The sequence below is a fragment of the Rhamphochromis sp. 'chilingali' genome (assembly GCF_963969265.1).
Source record: "Rhamphochromis sp. 'chilingali' genome assembly, chromosome: 1".
NCBI classification, from domain to species: Eukaryota; Metazoa; Chordata; class Actinopteri; order Cichliformes; family Cichlidae; genus Rhamphochromis; species Rhamphochromis sp. 'chilingali'.
The window spans coordinates 28,453,829-28,472,705 of NC_137929.1; the positions used below are offsets into that span (position 1 = coordinate 28,453,829).

The following is an 18,877-nucleotide window of genomic DNA, read 5'->3' on the forward strand; positions in this document are numbered from 1 at the left end:
GTTTCACAGGGTTGAACACGGGGACCGTGTGTTGGAACGCAGCAAGACTTTGAGCAGGAAGCCCACACAGGAAATGACCGCTGCATTGTTACCCATTCTTAAACCATGTCTGCAGTCTGCAGGGAATTTCAAGTGAAGTTTCACTGTTTTTTTTTTTTTTCTGGGTTTTTTTTTGGGGGGGGGGGGAGGTATTTATTTATTTTTTTGTTTGTTTTTTTGTAGAATAAACACACAGGGTCAAATTTATTGCTTGTTCTTGTACATGCATTGGCTGCTTGTTTATGAATCTGTTTCCTAGTTCTAACGCCTAATTAATTAAACCGACCGAGGGAAGAAATGTTGAATGCGTTCAGTTCAGGGAAATTTTAAATGTTGCTTTAAGAGTAGTTTATGAGGAAGAATTGTGATTCATCCTTACTCTATCAATATGAGTCAGACTTGGAACTTTGTATGACTTTACCAAAAGTGGAGAAGTTCATTTTCAAGTCTAAAAACAGACCCAGAAAATGAGAGTAATTGTCCACTTGTCAAAAGTCAATCTGTTCCAAGGAACGGCTCTAAATTCAGATATGGTTAACTTAACGCTAAAATAGATTTTACACCTGGCAGCCTTTATGAACCGCACTTTATAACAACAAACCCACTGCACTCTTTTACCTCGCTCAGCTATTTTTATTCACTTTATTTGGATCCACCCCTTTTCTTTCTAACATTAGTGTTTCTATGTTAATCTAGCTCCACTATTCTTTAATTAAAAAAAAAAGATCTCATTTTGCTGTCAGCCGGAAATGATTTTCACGTGTGGTTAAAGCACATTTAGAAAAGTGTCTGTGAAGGTGGGAAAGAGATGACGCATGTTATGGCTGTCATAGGATGCAGAGTAGGAGCCGGTGTGCGTGGCCCTGAAGTTATTTTTCTGAAGGGAAAGTTGAATATTTACGAGTTTCCTCTTTAACATATGCCATTAAAATGCATGACACGCAGCGAGAACACGTGTGCAGCAATTGCTTTTTCTACGTGATCTCCAGTAAGGAAAAAGCCATTCATCAACAGTGAGTCACAGCTGAGGAGTAACAGGAGGGAACACGCTCGGCTGTCATCTAGGTGTATAATGCACCAGCTTGACAGGGAGATGTATTGATCTGCATTTGAGAGGAAGGAGTTTCAGAGACGTTAAGCTGTATCGTACTCTGTGGCAGTTCATATTGTAAATTGTGAACATGAATTAAGAATTAATCCTTACAGCCTTATTAATTAATAACGCTGTAATTTGGGCTTTTGAAAAAGCCGATGTGGAGAGAATTACAGACTTTCGCTACTGGGAACCCGAAAGTCGACCGTTCCAACAATATATACATCAGAAATCTTCTCTCTTTGTGTTGCTGCAATGATGCATTTCTATTTTTGTTTCTTGAAAAAAGTGACATAGTGTGACTCAATTTACCACAGATTGATTCATCAGCAGCTGCTGGCGTTGCCATATTAAGGAGATCAGTTGAATCATTGTTAATGGGGCTATCCATCAACTGATCACTAACTCATAAATTATAGCATCTGACTCTCCACTCCGTCACCCCAAATTTGGACACATTTTACAGATCCTCCAGGCTCGTCAAAGCTGCCACTGCACAACATGCTCTTTGGCTGACTGCTTGAAGGTGCTAGCCTTAGCATTTTCCATATGACAAGGGGAGAAGGGAGTCATTCCTGGTCCTTGTTTGACAAGTCTGAGCCAGTCTTTGTTTACAAAGGAAGACTGGACTTCCTGCAGTTGTGCCCCTTGGTGAAAAAAAGAAATGACTGCTTTTGTTTGGCTCTTGTTTTTGGCTCAATGCTGCATCTCTGACAACTTTTCCATAGTACATTGAAAATCATTGCTGCTGTTGTTTTTTATGGATAACTATTTTATCTAGTAACAATGTTTTCCAATGCAATATTTCTCCTTTTAAATGGCTGTAAGTCAAGGATGTTGCATAACCACATGGATAACTAAACTCGAGATTAGAAAGCAGTTTTTAAAAACAATTATTTATATAATCTGTTCCTAAGTGTTTATTACTTCGATGTTGTTTAAACAGGAGCTTTACTGACCTCACCAAATTCTTTGTAAAGACTGTAGTGTCAGCAGATGAGATGTTTTAAGATACTACTGTTCATGTGTTCAGCTGCTAGTGAGGGGAGGGGCTGTGTGTCAGCTGGAGGAGGCAAAGTACTGCTGGTATGAATACTGTTTCAAATGAGTATGTAATCCATTTTTATTGACAACCCTATTCAGTTATCATGCTTTAGGTAACTACAATATTGTAAAAAGCAAGTACCTTTTGAGTTTTAAAAATGTTGGTATAATAGGTATTGTAAATATCAGTTCTGGTGATATCCCTAAATATAAGATGTAAACATATACTTAAGGATATTTCATGTGTAAAGTAGGATCTGATTGATTATTTATTTTCTGCAGTTTTAAGCGCTGCTGTGTAAACTAATGTTTCCCTTTTATGTACTTTACCTCAGTGGAACTTTGGCACTACGTTTGGCCACAGGTGTGACCTAATTTCCACTTATCAAAGATACTTTGCTGCATGTGATTGAACTCTGCTTCACCTGTGTGTATGTGTGTGAGAGCGCAATTGCTGGTTAATTTTTAAACATAGCCTTTTGTTATCTTTAATCACCAATGTTTTGTTTTAATTATGAGAGGTAATTCAAAGAGAACTCGAGGGAGCTACTTGCTCACAAGGCAGAAACTGGAGGTCAACACGACTGTGTTTTAAAGTGAAGTCAGGCGGTTTTGTGGACTATGTTGTTGGGATCGAAGCAGAAAAGGGAAAATAAGAGAAATATGGTGTAATTCTCCACTTAGAGTTGAAAGCAAAGGGTGTCAACAGCCGTCTTGGCTTACTACTCAGTGATGTAAACTTGGCTTATGGACAATTTTGCCGCTGGCCAGATTCGTTTCCTCCACCTAGGTCTGTAAACAAGAAAGCACATATTTCATATGGCTGCTGTTAGTTGAAATTGATTGTGGGGGATCTGTTTTCAATTTTAAAATAGGTATTTTATCATTAATATCACATAACAGAAGAAGATGAAATACAGCAAGAATGTCAGCAGAGTCATCTGTGCAGGCAGTGTGCTTCTCTCTTTGCTTTCTCGTCACTCTTCTTGGTCCGTGTTTACACGTTAGGCACAGTATGTGCTACTTTAACCTTTCAGGATTGTAGCATAGCCAACCCTTGTCTAAAAATGTGCACGTATCCTGTAGTGCCGACACTATGCGGTCTCTGTCACCTGATGTTTTCTGATTTCCTGCTTTTATTTTATTTTATATCCATTAATCCCCTCATAACAAACAAACAAAAGAAAAAGAATAACAGTAATGTTAATTAATTATTGTTAAATAAAGGCGGTGGTTATAAATTCTGCCTGCTTAACTTAAGCCAGACTGCAAAATGTTGATCTTACAATCGTCACAACATTACTGAAGTGTACTTGCTGTCAGTTTTGCTCCTAGAAATGATGGTTTAACATAACTGAGCTTGACAGTTTTTTCCAAATGGACCAATATAATGCAATAACATTCATAGGACCAGAAAGACAGAGCCATATTTACTCATGCTGTTGTCAGCAGTGTCTCAATACAGCACATGCTTCAGCTTCTTTCTCTGTTACATCAGTTTGACATTGAATAATGTAGACAAGGGTTGGGATTGTTTTTGCATTCTGCTAAATGGGTATGGGTGAGACGATAGCCGGATATGTTTGATGCTTGCGTATTATTCCCTGAAAACAGGAATAAATGTACCAGTTCCTAATTAACAGAATCAATAAATGTATAATGGATTAGTAGAGTGCTCGGCCTCTGTCGTCTAAGGTGTAGGTGATTAATTTAATTGTTTTTCCATTTCATCACATGATCACAAACTTGATGTCCTTGTACAGACTTGTCCCGACTTGTGATGTCATCGGCAAAGGTGGGTTTTCCATTTGCCAGTCCAGCCCTGAAGCAAATCCGAAAACAGCAGCTCTTAAGAAACTCTGAGCTTAAGTGATTGCTTTGGAATGCTGTTGCCAAGGAGCCCAGTTGCAAAGTACAACGGCAGAGACATTTGTGCATTTAGTCAGAGCATGTGAAGATGACTGTAAAATACAAAACTGCAGCTTACAAACTTAGATTCTGCATCGAACTGCGTTGTTGCAATGTCATCATACATCGAGGATTCCTAAAATACCACGATGGCAATGTTGTCCTGCAAGTTTCAGCCGAAACTTTTCAGTGGTTCTGGCGACTGTCACAAGAGGGAAGTTTCATTGTTTGTTCTAAGTAGGGCAGTTTTTTCTTCTTCTTCTTACTCTGAATAACAAAATGTTTGAGGTTTATTCTTTGCGACTATTTTTTGGGTCTTGGGGACTAAAATTGGATGAGTCACTGTTGCACATTGTTGCTTCTTTGTACTTTTTGGTACTGGAACAATGAGAACAATGTGAGATATGTAAAGTTACAAGGACATGTCCTGTTACCATTTAAAATGCTACCATGTGAAAATCCCAATAAAGACATCACAACTGAAAGGTTTTGACTGTATGCTGACCTCTTTGGCCATTCACTGATATTAACACCCCCCACTGACTTGTTCAGCATAAACACAGACACTTTTAAGAGGTTTGCTGGATGAATGTGTTCCGGCCAAGATGCACTTTCCCTCCAGATTTTGTTGGTGTAGCTCAGTTTATTGCATCTTCAATTGTTTGTTAAAATGCTCACTACAGCTCAACTCATGGTGGAAAAAAAAATAGGTCAGGGCAGTCTTTCTTTGTAGCTGATTTTATAAAAAGCGTGACGGGGCCAGACAAAGTAAGAAAAAAATGGGACAGAATAGAAACTTGGAGCAGCATTATATGGGTTTTTAGAAATGTCAGGCCACAAATAGCTGACTAGCAGTTTCAGACTGAGCTCTCCTCTGGAGTTACAGCCGCCCACGTTGTTTAAAATTCATTTCAAACTATTTATTTCACTTCAGGTTCACACAGTTGCAATAAAGAGATTATGAAAATTTATCAGGATAACTGAGTTGCTAATTAAAGTTGGTCTGGTTTAAAGTCATAATTCTAGACAAGCACGGTATGACTGAACTAATTACCACACAAACAGTTGAATTTTTGTGTGTGTCTTTATTGGACACACTAATAACTGGCGCTGCAAGCTGAAAAAAGTAAAGTAGTTCTAGTTAATAGAACCTTTTGGTAGCACCAGACTCGGTTATTAATATTGCTGCTGCTAAACTTAAACAACCATGTGAAGGAATTTTAGACCATTTGTCCTCCTGATCAAGGCCTTTCACATGGTTATTCCAAAACATGTTTTCTTTCTTTTTCCACCATTTAATTATAAATGTACTTGTTTGTGTTTGCAGTACACTATATATTCTTATATTTCTCCAGCTTCTTACATGCATAAGCGTCAGGTTATCGACATTATCTCTCTCTTTAAAAATACAAAATCAAATAAATAAAATCTTTATATCCTTCCTAAGATAGAAACGTAAGTCCACCGTGCCTCCACTATGCTTCAGACTGAAAAAGAGGTTTTTGGGTCCTCCAATCATGATGCTATTTATCCCAGACATGTGGAAAAGCCCATAAACCCATTCACTGGTTTTCTTTTTGTTGACACATGAGCAAAAATGTAAGCTTTGTAGAAATTTCTGCTGTTTTGCCAAAATAACAGGATTGCAAGTTGAGCTGAGTTTGAGCTTTGCTGGCTGCCTGCTCTACGGGAGAGTCCTCCAGTTTTAGACCGTGTGTCTCGGTGCTGATTGATGTACAGCCACGTCTTTAGAACTGCTTTTTCAGGCCTCTCTCCCCATATGTATTTTTAGCATTTATAAAGTGAAAGTTGTGATTGGTGTTTGCAAATAATGCCACAATCTTTGTATGCTTCTATTTCAACAGAGGTACCACTGCATCCCATAGTGAGAAGTCAGAAGTAGAGAAGTACGCAGAATTTATTCAGATGGGTCTTTTAACTATTGTTCGATTATGTTGAGTAGAGAAAGGGAAGTAGTTTTCTGGTTTCAAATTACTGTGTAAATTGAGGACCTTAATTAAAGTCCAGTAACAAGATGGCAAATTAAACTGATCTGTTGCTTTGGATTCTGGTCCCTTATTTTTTTCTATTTAATATGATGTTGGATTATTAATTGGATGAAACATTAACCAATTAACTGATACTGACAAGAGTTAATCCCCTCCAGTGAAAGTGATACATACTGGGGAAGTGATGTTCTGCGTCAGTATTAGAGGGGGGGAAAAAAATCCAGTGTTTCCTCTAAGCTCGCTTCCTGTCTGATGATAGCTCTTTGCACAATTGTCACCATCGCCCCTCCCTTTTTTCTTTTTCTTTTAAGTGTCTTTCTTTTGTCTATACTGTAGAAAATTTGAAAATTCATAATTCTTAATTTTTCTGCCTTTTAAATGAAGTACAGGCTGCAGCCTAGTGAGCTGTAACTCCTACGTGTGTGTTGGCTCTCTGTCTGTATTGTTTAGGAAATAATAAATTTGTCTGAATGTTAATGTGAAACCAAAGTTAGTGCCATCTTTAGTTTGACACGCCTCCAGTGCAAAGGGTGGCTGTAAAAGTTAATATATAAGCTTTCCTGACATGTATAAACAGTCAGGTTTGACCTCAATTTGGAGGTACACGACTGAAATTTCACATGTGACTTCCTGTGGTATTGTTTTGAATCACTCATCCAGTGCAGTAGTGTTAAATGTATGTTAAAGCAGCAAGGCATAATGGATAAAAAGCAGCAAACCACATTAGCTGTTAACGTGTTTTTAAATCTAGTTCTCTTTTTGTTTTTTCTTACACAGCCCGGTCGTGTTTGCTGTCTAACCTTTCGACGTGTGAACTTCTGAGCGGGAACAAGGGAAGAGTCGCCAGGACCATGTGGCAGGATTTTCTTATAGGTGTCAACAATTTGTTCTGAAGCTGTTATGAAGTTTTGACCACAAACAGCACAAGATGTTTGAAATGCGTCCCTTCGTGTTGAGAATGCATCATATTAGATCACTGGTTAACAAAGGCCGGCCAAAAAGAAGAGTTGGATTGTAATTTTTTTTTGTGTGTATGTGTGCGTTTGTGCGCACATGTGTGTTTATTTTTCAATTTTTAATACAGAAGATTTTTAAGTAATTGGCACGATATAAGGACCTTTTCCTTGAGCTGCAGACATAGACTGGACTCCCATGTATAGCAGAGCAGCCGCTGCAGCTTGTGGAATAACTTAGCTTCAGACTGTTGGACAGCTGCTTCTTCAGGGCTCCGGGGATCTGATCTAAGCATCCACCCACCGTGTCATCTGACTATTTCACCTGTACTAAGGCAACCCTACTAACCAATGGCATGGGTCAAGTTCTTCAGGAAGCCAGGGGGCAATCTGGGGAAATCCTACCAGCCGGGGAGCATGCTGTCTCTGGCCCCCACCAAAGGACTGCTCAACGAGCCTGGCCAGAACAGCTGTTTCCTCAACAGTGCTGTGCAGGTTTGTTGACACCTCATGAACATTTTTATGTAAAAACTGCACAAAAATGGCAGTCACTGCTTCTAACCGGTCCTCCAAACTTCTTCAATTTATTTGCTGCTTGTATAACTTTATTTATTGCAGCCCCCCTCTGGGAACATGTTCCACCCTCTTGAAAAAATAACCATTATTTATTTGGAAATTGCAAAGCTTAGTCACTGTCTGTATTTGTCAGAGCTTCCCAGCTATTTATTCATTCTGGATGGTTAGTTTTGTTTTTTTTCTTGTGGGGTACTGGCTGGTGAGTTAGTTCATTATATCAGCCAACGCGCAGTGAGGTCAGCATCGGACGGTCTTACTCAGAGGGTGTGTGAGACAACCGATGAGCTGGTCGAAGATGATCATTACTTTCAGCTTTGTTTCTGTGAGGGAGTTGTTCTCTCACCCACTCCTCGTTGTTATGACCTTGGAGAGTTTATTATTGTAGCATGCCTGCATGTTATGAGCAACTAAAAAGATGTTAAGTTTCATAATGGGGGAAAAATGTGAATCTTTTCTTAATGATTATTTTGTAAATAGGCAGATTGGTACAGAAAATCTATATATTTGAAGTGCATATGAATGTGTTTGCTTGACTGCTTTATCTTGTAAGTAAGAGATATGCCCAACATCTTATGGTGTAAGGGCAGCCTCACGAGCTTCTGCTCTATCCCTTGTGTAGGTACTATGGCATCTGGACATCTTCAGACGCAGCTTGAGGCAGCTGCCTGGACACTTCTGTCTGGGAGAGTCGTGCATTTTTTGTGCATTAAAGGTAAGATGCGATCATAAGCCTATTTAATAAGAGCTGACACTTTAAAGTAACCGTGCAGCTCCTGTTTGTCAGCATGAATGTGTAGAGCATCTGCTCTCATATTCAGACTGTGCATTGAGCGGTAAATGTGACACAAATGCTTTCTGTAAACACAATATGCCGTTGTCAGGGTGTAAACAAGTTCTTGCTCTCTTCTTCAGGGTATTTTCACCCAGTTCCAGCACAGTCGGGAGCGAGCCCTGCCCTCTGACAACCTGCGTCACGCCTTGGCGGAGACCTTTAAGGACGAGCAGCGCTTCCAGCTGGGCTTCATGGATGATGCCGCAGAGTGCTTTGTAAGTTCCTGTGGCAACACTATGGCGGGAGGGATTCGTGTATGTTTGTGTGTTATCCTGCCGCACAGCTCAAGCGAAGCACTGCCATGAAACTGTTCGGCGAGGTCACTGAAACAGCTTCTGTCCCTCCCATCAACCCCAGCCACATAGGCGCTGAATATCATCATGACAGCTTATATAAGTACCAGAGTTGTGTTTGAACCGCTTTTTTTATCTGCTGCCATAGTATGGCACATGAGCTTTTGAAGAATCACTTTCATATGGTCTTTATCGTTCTAGCATATTGCTTTCAGTTTTTCTGCTCTTTTACCACTTTAAAAAAATATTTTCAACTAGTCTAATTATTTTTGTCCCAGTTTTACTATGACTCCAGCCAAAAAGGAAAGGTCCTGTTACCCTGCTTTTAATTTGTTTAAAAAGTTTTATTTTGTCAATCACGTTTGGTTAGTGAATTTTTTCTCTTACAATGTTGATATCTTGTGCCTGTAAACTGTACACCAAAATGGCACAGATGTATCCTGATTTATTTATTTTTTTGTTCCCCTCCCCACGCAACGGTTGTTTATCTATTTAGGAAGTGCAATTACACAGAAATGGAATAAACAAAAGAGGGAATCTAACTTCTGGCGAATACAACGGGGGGATGAGTGTACTCGTGCACATTGGGCTGTACAAGTGTGATTTTTGTCACTTTGCTTCTCCTATAAGTTACAGATCAACCTACCACATGATGAGGTGTTATGTAGAAAACCATATAAACTATATGAATAGTTAAGAAAAAATGGCACATGGGCAGTTGTCTGAAAAATAGTTGGCAAACTATTCCGTTACGAGATGTTCTACCTGCTATTTTGTATTTCAACTAACTACAAAGTTGGCTGGCTGAGGGGGGGAGATCCCAGAAACACTTACAGAAGTAGATATGTAAAGGAGTATGTCCACTTTTGTGTAAGTAATTAAAAGTTTTTGAGAATTCCAATAAATTTCTCTAATTTAAAAATATTTTTATGGATGCATTATGAGGACTAAAAAGGATGATTGTTGGGCTTATTATCAGCACGTGGTTCAGAGTTAGTCAGCATCTGTGATCACACGGGGGTCATCAGTGCACATACTAACGAAATGTAACATGCTGCCATCCAGACGTCTTTCTCAGAGACTCGTTAACTTATTTCAGCAGCACAAAAACCACCACTTGTGCTTTTTCTAGTGGTAAAAGAGTCTGGTTAATAGAGTGGCTTGTCTTGAGGCCAAACATGTTCCCATTAAAAATATTTGGTACGTTATGAAACGGAAAGACAAAGGAGGCCCTGAACTCTTTAGAAGCTTAAAGCCAGTGTCAAGCCAAAATGCAAAACCCCCTTCTTGGTTTTTCTTTTTTTTCCCTTGGCTTTCATCTGCTACAGCAGTTGCTCTCCTTAGTTCCCAAACATGTACAGGGTGTTGTTAAAAGATATGATGCTCTATCTGAACTGTTGGTATCTTATTCAAAATATTTTCATGTTTTCATAGTTACAACGTTTGATGTTTTGCATTTGACTGCTTTACATCATTTAAATGATCTGCAGATTTTTATCTACGTTTTAAATCATGTCCCTGCTTTTTCAGAAGAGGGATTGTTAAACTGAAATTCCAAAGTTTTCTTTGTCTCATGTGGACGTACCATTTCTTAATACCGCGCAGATCTTTGCCCTTGAGCGTTTTCTCTCTAAAGCATTGGCAGCAGTGTGCTGGCAGAGAATTTATGTGAGGAGTTGGCTAGTGTCAGATTAACAGCCTGTGAAGTATAGCCTGTAACCTTTGCAGGCCTACCTCACAGCCTTAATATTTCATAAACTCACAAGCGTTAGAACCAGGAAGGAGCTAAAACGGAGTGGAGCTTCTTCTTTTAACGTGCTCCTTCTGCTGCAAGGTTTACAACACGACTGCTAAAATTGAAGTTTCTGTATAATATGGGCCGTATATTTTATTACACTGCAATCTTTGTCTTGGAAATCGCTGAATTGGAGAGAAACTATAGGCTGTGTGGAATGTTCCCCCTCACCACCATCAGCCCCATACCTGACAGTTTTCCTGTCCTGTCACAGGAAAACATACTGGAGAGGATCCACCTGCACATTGTGCCTGAGGAGACAGATGCCTGCACTTCAAACTCTTGCATCACACATCAGAAGTTCGCCATGTCACTTTATGAACAGGTCAGTAAGAGGCTAGGAAGTAATAATAAATATTATATTCCCTGGAAGCTTGCTTGTTTATTCTGGCTTATCTAAGCACGAGTTGGTTATATTAATTTTGTGTCTTCACTTTGTGTGTGTGTGTGTGTTTTAGTTTGTTTAATCTTTGTTTGCACAGTCTCTACTGTGTTGAGTGGAAAAGCCAGACACACTAGACAGTGTTAGGATTAAGCGACATGCGCACACAGGTATTAATCACCGTCTGAGACAATAGAAATCCAATCAGTCATGTTTTGATACTGGCTCGCCCCCAGTGAAATATAGAGGGTGTTTCTGGTCAGGAGAGTACACATAAATTCCACCTCGGCGCAACACAGACACACAAACACACAAACACAAGACTCTTCCCCGTGGCTCTGATGCCCATCACTGTCTCTGTCCCGAACCAGTTCTATCTGTGAATCTAACAAATAATACGCCTTTGGACTAAATCCCTCAGGAGCAGAGTCGGTGGATTTGGTTCCACCTCGACTTCAGGGCACCCTATCCTGCAAATATTATAAAGGCCCAAATGAGCATTGCCTCCCTCAAACAGAGGCCTGAAATCGTACGCCTGATAATGTCAGTTGTCTGACTTAAAAGGATACTGGAGAGCTCGGAGTTTATATGTGATCACAGGGAAATAAGCCAAAAATCAAAGAACTGGTTTTGTCCCATTTCTGGAAAGTGACTCTCTGATATGCTAACCAGTCATATGCAGTGCTTACGTTTGCGAAATCACATGTGCACTTATTATTTCGTTAATTTGTTGGTAACTTCTATCCTTTTGTTTGTCGCCCACGTTGGTCACTCTCTCCTCTCTCTTCTGCAGTGTGTGTGCCGTAGCTGTGGGGCATCTTCTGACCCACTGCCGTTTACAGAGCTGGTGCATTATGTCTCCACCACCGCACTCTGGTAAGCCAAAGACAGTATGTAACCTCCTTTAGCACCCTTTTGTCATTTGTCTTGCTCCACACTCTCTTTCAATTATCACAAGGTCAGAACTCTGATTTCTTTTGCTGACTGCGGCATTTCAAAAGTGTGTTTGTCTCTGAGCGTGCCTTATCTTTATTTGTCTCTGCTTGTTCTTTCCTATAGTTCTGCTGACAATGTGCTGTTTACACTGCCTTCTTTCTCAGTCAACAGACGCCTCAGCGGAGAGATGAGTCTTTTGGGGACGTGTTAAAAGCAGCGAGTACGATCGGGGACCTTCGTAACTGTCCAGTAAGTGACCCTTCCAGAGTTTTACTGAAGCATTTACACCCAAAAATGACATTGATGTTGCGTGAAAGAGCAATCTGGAAAACATCAACTTTGTTGACTGGCCTCGCTGCTACTTAGTACACCCAGTACATATCATATCTCATAAATTGGCCATTACTGAAGTGTGAGAAAGATTATAAGAAAGTTAAAATGTCAACATTATTCAGTCTTAGCATCGTTTGACACATTTGGCCAGATGCCATGATTCTTTGGCTCAAACTGGTTTTAAATTACAAACCTTCTAGTACAAAAAAAATCTTATCTTGCCTTATTTAACCAGCAAAATTAATCATTTTTTTCAGTAAAATGTGTGATTTAAGGGCACTCTTTCCAATTAGTACATTTTCTTGGGGGCTTTTTGTGGTCGTAGGCTACTTTCTAACCAGCTGAACTTGTTTTTGTTGTCTTTATCTATGCGTCTCTCTCTCTTTTTGCCAGAGCAACTGTGGCCAGAAGATCAGGATCAGACGAGTCCTCATGAACTCCCCAGAAATTGTCACCATAGGCTTTGTGTGGGACTCCGACCAGTCGGACCTCACTGAGGATGTTATCCGCTCACTAGGGCCTGTTCTCAATCTTTCCTCGGTGAGCAATCTCATGCATTAGTTTCTATATCCTACACATTATGACGTTTTACTGGATTAATCTGAGTATTCAGAGATTTTATTGAATGTGTCAGTATATTTGTGAATTATTATTTATACAACTGTTACACAAGCAGTGCCTCTTGCCCTGCTGTTTTGATGTTGTTGTTGTTGTTGTTTTTTTTTTTTTTGTGCAATTCAACATATGTGGGAAATAAAGTAGGGATTTATTTCTCTGTAAATCGGGGTAGTTGCGTAAGCCGTCAACTCCCAATGCCCAGTTGGCCCATGCCACTGATCAAAAAGCCCCTGCTGGCCTTGGTCAGCTTGTCAAAAAGCCCCTCCTCTCATCTTTGTGTGTCTGTGTGTGTGCGTGGATCCCTTCCTAAGCGAACATGTCAACTAAATGGATACCACTGAGATGGGGGGGTTCAGCACAACTTTGTTTTTGTTTTTATGTTTTTTAATTTATATTCATATATTCTTAATCACAAGTATGCACAGCTGGAGTGATGTTGTCTTTTTTTTCTCATAAAAGTCTGCTTTCTGTTTATGTACATAGATCATTTTCAGCCATGTTCACAGTAAACATAAACTATAGTGACACATTACTTAATATGTGCTTGTTAGTGTTTACATCCAACACACGTGGATGAGTTCCACAAGCCAGAGTCGATCAGTGGAGTTGATGTGAGGACGTGCTCATACGAATTACACCTTACATAACTTTGATTTATTTATTTATCTTTTTATTTTGGATTGAAGCGTTTCAGCCACTCGTTTTACGACTCAGACAAAATTAGGACATGGGAAGAATTTTCAGTCTCACCCACCCGCTAATGTGCCACAAAGGCTTTTATTCATTGGGGAGTCACATTTCATGTGACTTTATTGGGCGTTAAAAGGGAGCTTACTGCCACCATCATTTGCTTTGAAATCCATTGTTTGTGTGAGTGAGTGAGAGCCGGAGAACTGGCTGTACAAGAATCATGGGAGGGACAAACAAGTCACACTTTGTATCATTTGAAAATAACACAGCATAGTACTAGGTTACCCCTGTAGCCAGGATGGAAAGATATGCTGCCCCTGCAGTGATTCAAACCAGCCTTTACTTGTACTGATTACCGAATCAATGCTAGTTCATTCCCTCAGACCTTAATCTGTAAACAAATGGAGTAACTGACGCTGCTAGCTCTCTGCATCATTTAGCTGCCTTCCAACTTACTTTGGTGGTGATTTAACTGTGTAATTGATGCATTTGTGTGTGTGTGTGTGTGTGTGTGTGTGTGTGTGTGTGTGTGTGTGTGTGTGTGTGTGTGTGTGTGTGTGTGTGTATACACAGCTCTTCTACAGGGTGACAGATGAGCATGCCAAAAAGGGAGAGCTGATGCTCGTGGGAATGATCTGCTACTCCAGCCGTCACTACTGTGCCTTCACCTTCCACACCAAATCTGCCAAATGGGTCTTCTTTGATGACGCAACAGTCAAAGAGGTGAGAGAGCGTGCACTAGTGCTCAAGTCATGTTAAATGAGTCACATGTGAAAATAAGAAACATATTTATTATAATAGCAAGGAAGTTGTACAGCACACATATGAAAAGTCTTTTTTTTTCCTTCCTTGTGGTATTTTTAGATGTTAGAATAGAATTAGTGCAAGCTTTTTCTAAAGAAGAAAAAAAATCAGAGTTTGGGATTCATGTTATCACTGAACAGATAAGCAGAAGCTGCTACAGACGAGACCGAATGTTCAGTCTCTTATCTCTGTTACAAAGACTTTTTATCGTCCAATAAGGACCACATTGATTGCGCTTCATGAGCCTCTGGTTTGATGAGCCTTTATGGCAGCGAGGAGTCAGCCAAACTCCCAACTTCCTGCCTGATTTCTACTGCAAACACTCTACTCTGTAGTCTCAGAGCACTGCAGTAGTAAAGCACAGATAGCTAATAAAGACGTTTTTATTTTTTTTTATGAAGCTGGGTAAAGTTTAAGGAGATGTGACAATGCTGCGTTACAATGTGTAGTGTGCATGATGTAGAAAGTGGGTTTTGTGTGTCTGTGTTCTGGTAGTTTGTTTGTGCACACTCACTTTTGAATCCTATCATCCTTTAGTTGTTTTTTCCCGTTAATGTTGGATTTATTTTCATGGTGTGTACATGCAAGCATGCCTTCTGTCTCACATCCTCACAATTTTCACGGGGACTGTGGTGCAGCGGCCGGCTGGCTCTGTGTCAATCCATCAGCAGCTTGTGCTGCGTGTGCAACCCCTCCCAACTGAGATGGAGGAGCTAGAGTACTCTGCGCCTGCCAAGTCCATACCTGGAATGAAACTTGCCAGTGTTTCTGTGACTCCCCAAGTCCCAGCCCCTTAATGACTGCTGCAGTGTAGCCCAATTACTGTGTTTCCATTGCATGAAATAAAATTGCACAAAATCCTAAGTGCAGTAACTCACTAGCTGTTCTGATCGGATGGTGGGTCATGGGTAGCTTAAAGACACTTGCATTAATCAGAACATGGCCGATGTTAATGCACTAGTGGTAAATGATATGTAACATTAGCAACAGATAAAGCTTTACTGGTTTTAGCTGAAGAGGTTGGAGATTGTTTTGAAGCTCACAGATATATCTGCTTTAACATTCATTTAAAGATTTTCTGAAAACTGGAGGGCAAAAAAATAGACTTTAAGAGAAAAAGCTGTAACAGAAAGGCAGATTTGGCCAAGAGTCTTAACCCTTAACATGTCTTTGGCCCTTTCAGATAAAAAATGTTGTGCCTCACCATTGAAAAGAGGATCCAAAAATCACACAGATGTGTCTCTGTTTTGCCTTGATCTAACATGCTTTGTCAATCACGGCTTGTCTTCCTCCTCTATATTGTATATGTGCACATTCCCCAAGTCAAAATCCTTTCCCCCTCTGTCTGTGTTCCTTTGAATTGGTTGCTCTTTACCTTGTTTTGCCATCTCTTCCACACCTGCTTTCTCTTTCTCCCCCCTCCCTCTACCCCCGTCATTTGCTTAATTAAGGAGCACAGAAGCATCTGTTAGCCTGCAGCCTGCCTTTGTGGTACCTTTGTGGAGAGACGCGCACCTTACACAGCTTTGCTAATGTGATTGTGTGCTTTGGCCTTAGTGTGTTATATTCACTCACAAATTAAAGCTACACCCCATTTTGTCACACATAGTCTGAAGTTGCATGTGAATTTTATATATATTTATACCCTTGAATGCATGTTGGTTCACTTTGTGCTATCACACATGAAGGTATAGTATTATACGGTATGCTAAAATGTGTTAATTGACCCTGCTTTTTTCTTCTTTTCTTCTTTGTTTCCTGGTGCAGATCGGCTCCCGGTGGAAAGATGTCGTCAGTAAATGTATCAAAGGTCACTTCCAGCCTCTTCTTCTTTTTTATGCCAATCAAAATGGGAGCGCTATCGCCACAGAAGATGCCTCAAAACAAAACAGCAGCCAGTCCCACAGCAAGAACCCCGTTAATGGAGAAGCGCAAGGTACGATGTTTTAAAAATAACCTCAGAGGTCATCATGCTGGCATTTAAAAGCCTCGTCATAGCAGTTTTATATCAGGTGTGATGATGTTGTTGATTGAGTGTCTTTTTGTGGAAATGACACCATCCAAACTGCCCTGTGTGTTTCTCTTTGATATTCCAACTGTCTTTTTCTCAGCATTCATTATGTGGTGTCACATCCCAAATGCCCCATTTGATTATAATGTCCCACCATTAAAAAAAAAACAAGCAGCCATTAAAGTGAAGCTGATTGGTGCAGATGCCTGTCTTTTTAGTGCAGTGTTGGAGGCCAAGAAAAAGAAAATCTGAATGTTACTACTACCGCCTGGTCGAATGGCAAAGTGTAGCCAAAGTTTTCCGAGTGGTTTGTTTTGAAATGCAAATGTAGTCTCAAGTTTGAGGTGAATGTTTGCTGTGGGGTTTGAAGTGTGGCTTATTTGCCTCTGTAAACCTTTAGCTTGAGTTGAGCACTAAATCTTTCATGGAAATGTATTTTTTAAATTTTTTTTACTACTTAAAATTCTCACACAGCCGGCTGTTTAGTTGAAAAATTTCCATACTCCCTCCGAGTACATTAAAGTAACAAAATTAAAATGTAAAATTTAAATCAGAAGTCGGGGGGGAAAAATAAGGAAAAAAACCTCCCAAATCAAATGCACTGTTTGCCTTTGCCGCTGCTGATGTGAACAGCTGAACATCTCTCCTGTTGGGATTACATATCCCTGGATTTGTGTGGTTGGGGAGGTTTTTATCCCTTTTAAAGACCCTCCTCCAGCCCTCCACGCTGGCTGTGCCCCAGGTCCAGGCTGTGGCAAGCGCTCACTGTCCGTCAGAGCTGACAGGGCGCCCGACTAAACTGGATCATCCTCCAAAAATCAAGAAGTAGTACACAGTGTGGATCTTGTAATTGAATTCTGTGTTGTAGTTTCAGGTAAAATTAGTTTTTGTTTTTTTTTATTGATCTTCACTCAACAGGATTTTTTTTTTCTTCATGGGAAGGACACGCCTACATGCATGGCCTTACCTTTAAAACATTTTTCCTTTCTTTCTAGTCACTGAGTCCCAAGTTTCAGTCTCCCCCAGAAAACTGGACCTCACCAGAGAGAACCTGAATGCTCTGCTGGGCCAGGATCTTTTCAAGAAAACCCCTTCAATCCTCAGCAGGGGCAGCACTCAGACCAGTGGAGGACGGGGAACAGGTAAAGGGGGGGAACGAATATGGAGGGATTAAGCAGCTTTTTTTTTTTTTTTTTTTATTTCATTTTTGCCTCTATTACAAATTAAATCAAATTATTAGCAGCGCAAACCAACCTGCTACAAACTGCTACACTTTGCTATGTAACCTGTGTAAACCTAGTTTATGGTTTACACACAAATGTTTTGATGTGAATAAGAAGAGATGCAAACAGAGAGGTGAGTCATGTTGTGTGGCAGTTTTTCAGCCTTGAAAAGACTCCTTAATTCATAAATACTTTGTCCTCGGAGAGTGGTGACAAGCACAGATCTGGAACAGCAGCTAGCGGAAGAGATAATTAAATGTCTTTGCTCCGAAACTAAATCTGGCCATGCTAGTAATACAGAAGGGATTAGAGACCCTTAGTGAGGAGAGAGAGAGAGGTCATTATGCACATGCTTAATTGCAAGCAGAGGGGAGAGTGAATTGAGAAGAGGAGTTATTTATGCGATTTAACGGCGTCTTCTTTGATATCCTTGTACATTCTGCTGGTATGAAGTTGTTCGTGTCCTTGAACAGATCACTATGGGAGAGGATGCTGCAAGACAATGAAATGTCAGCAGCTGCTGCAGTTTTAAGGAGTAGCAGAGTCAAATTTATCAAACTGATTCATCGTGTGGTTAAACTGCTACACTTCCTGCTTTGCGGAATGTGTGGAATCTCAAAAACATCCGCCGCTTTTTTTTTCTTTTCTTTTCTTTTTATTAAACGAATAAAAAATCTGGAATGATATGAATGTTTTGTTTCCTTTTTGTTCTGTTTTTCTGAGATGCCACCTCGTCCTCGCTCGCTTCCTTTTAAAATCTCACATGGTTAACAGCATTATTCCAGGACCAATCGTTGCTTTAAAGAAAGTGTGGGGCCAGAGATGCAGCGCCAGCCTCTGCATGGCCGTGTTTCCTCCCCGCTGCCTTTCCTCTCCCATCAGCACAGCAATGTGCCGTAAAGTTCGCCTGTGTCTACACACTCAGCAGCTTCTCAGTGCCTCGGGGGTGCCGGGGACGAAGAGCGACAAGGAAAAGGATGTAGCGGTGATAGATGTATCTATGCACACGGGGATAAAAATACTTTAATGGTGGGAATCTCCACCTGATTCAGCAAATGCCCCGTCGCTACTTTATTTTTATTTCTTTTAAGGGTCAGCGTTATTCAAGTGCTGGCTATATAACCTCGTCACACAGTGAGGGGGGAAAAAATGTCTCAAATACCTTTCTTGTCTTTTCTTGTTTCTTAGTGAAAAGCAATCACAAGAGCCGCCTTAGGGAGATTTCTCGAGAAGTTGCCCAGAAAGCAGGAGAGATGCGTAGGGCGCATTCACCCCGAAGAGAGCCTGATAGGACTGGTCAACACAGGGTGGAGTCACGCTACAGAGGTGGGTTGCTCT

At 40.5% G+C, this 18,877-nt stretch overlaps 1 protein-coding gene across 2 annotated transcripts in view; it reads left to right on the forward strand.

Moving 5' to 3' along the window:
- The window catches only part of usp53a (ubiquitin specific peptidase 53a), a 31,278-nt gene that overhangs the window by 1,851 nt on the left and 10,550 nt on the right, over positions 1–18,877 (forward strand). For both annotated transcript variants that reach the window (XM_080903692.1, XM_080903693.1), the window contains exons 2-12: positions 6,871–7,541; positions 8,242–8,334; positions 8,535–8,669; positions 10,757–10,867; positions 11,718–11,800; positions 12,025–12,109; positions 12,587–12,733; positions 14,075–14,224; positions 16,073–16,241; positions 17,312–17,458; positions 18,728–18,865. In XM_080903692.1, coding sequence (XP_080759818.1) covers positions 7,398–7,541; positions 8,242–8,334; positions 8,535–8,669; positions 10,757–10,867; positions 11,718–11,800; positions 12,025–12,109; positions 12,587–12,733; positions 14,075–14,224; positions 16,073–16,241; positions 17,312–17,458; positions 18,728–18,865 — 1,402 coding nt within the window. In that variant the 5' untranslated portion in view covers positions 6,871–7,397. The remainder of the gene's footprint in view (positions 1–6,870; positions 7,542–8,241; positions 8,335–8,534; positions 8,670–10,756; positions 10,868–11,717; positions 11,801–12,024; positions 12,110–12,586; positions 12,734–14,074; positions 14,225–16,072; positions 16,242–17,311; positions 17,459–18,727; positions 18,866–18,877) is intronic.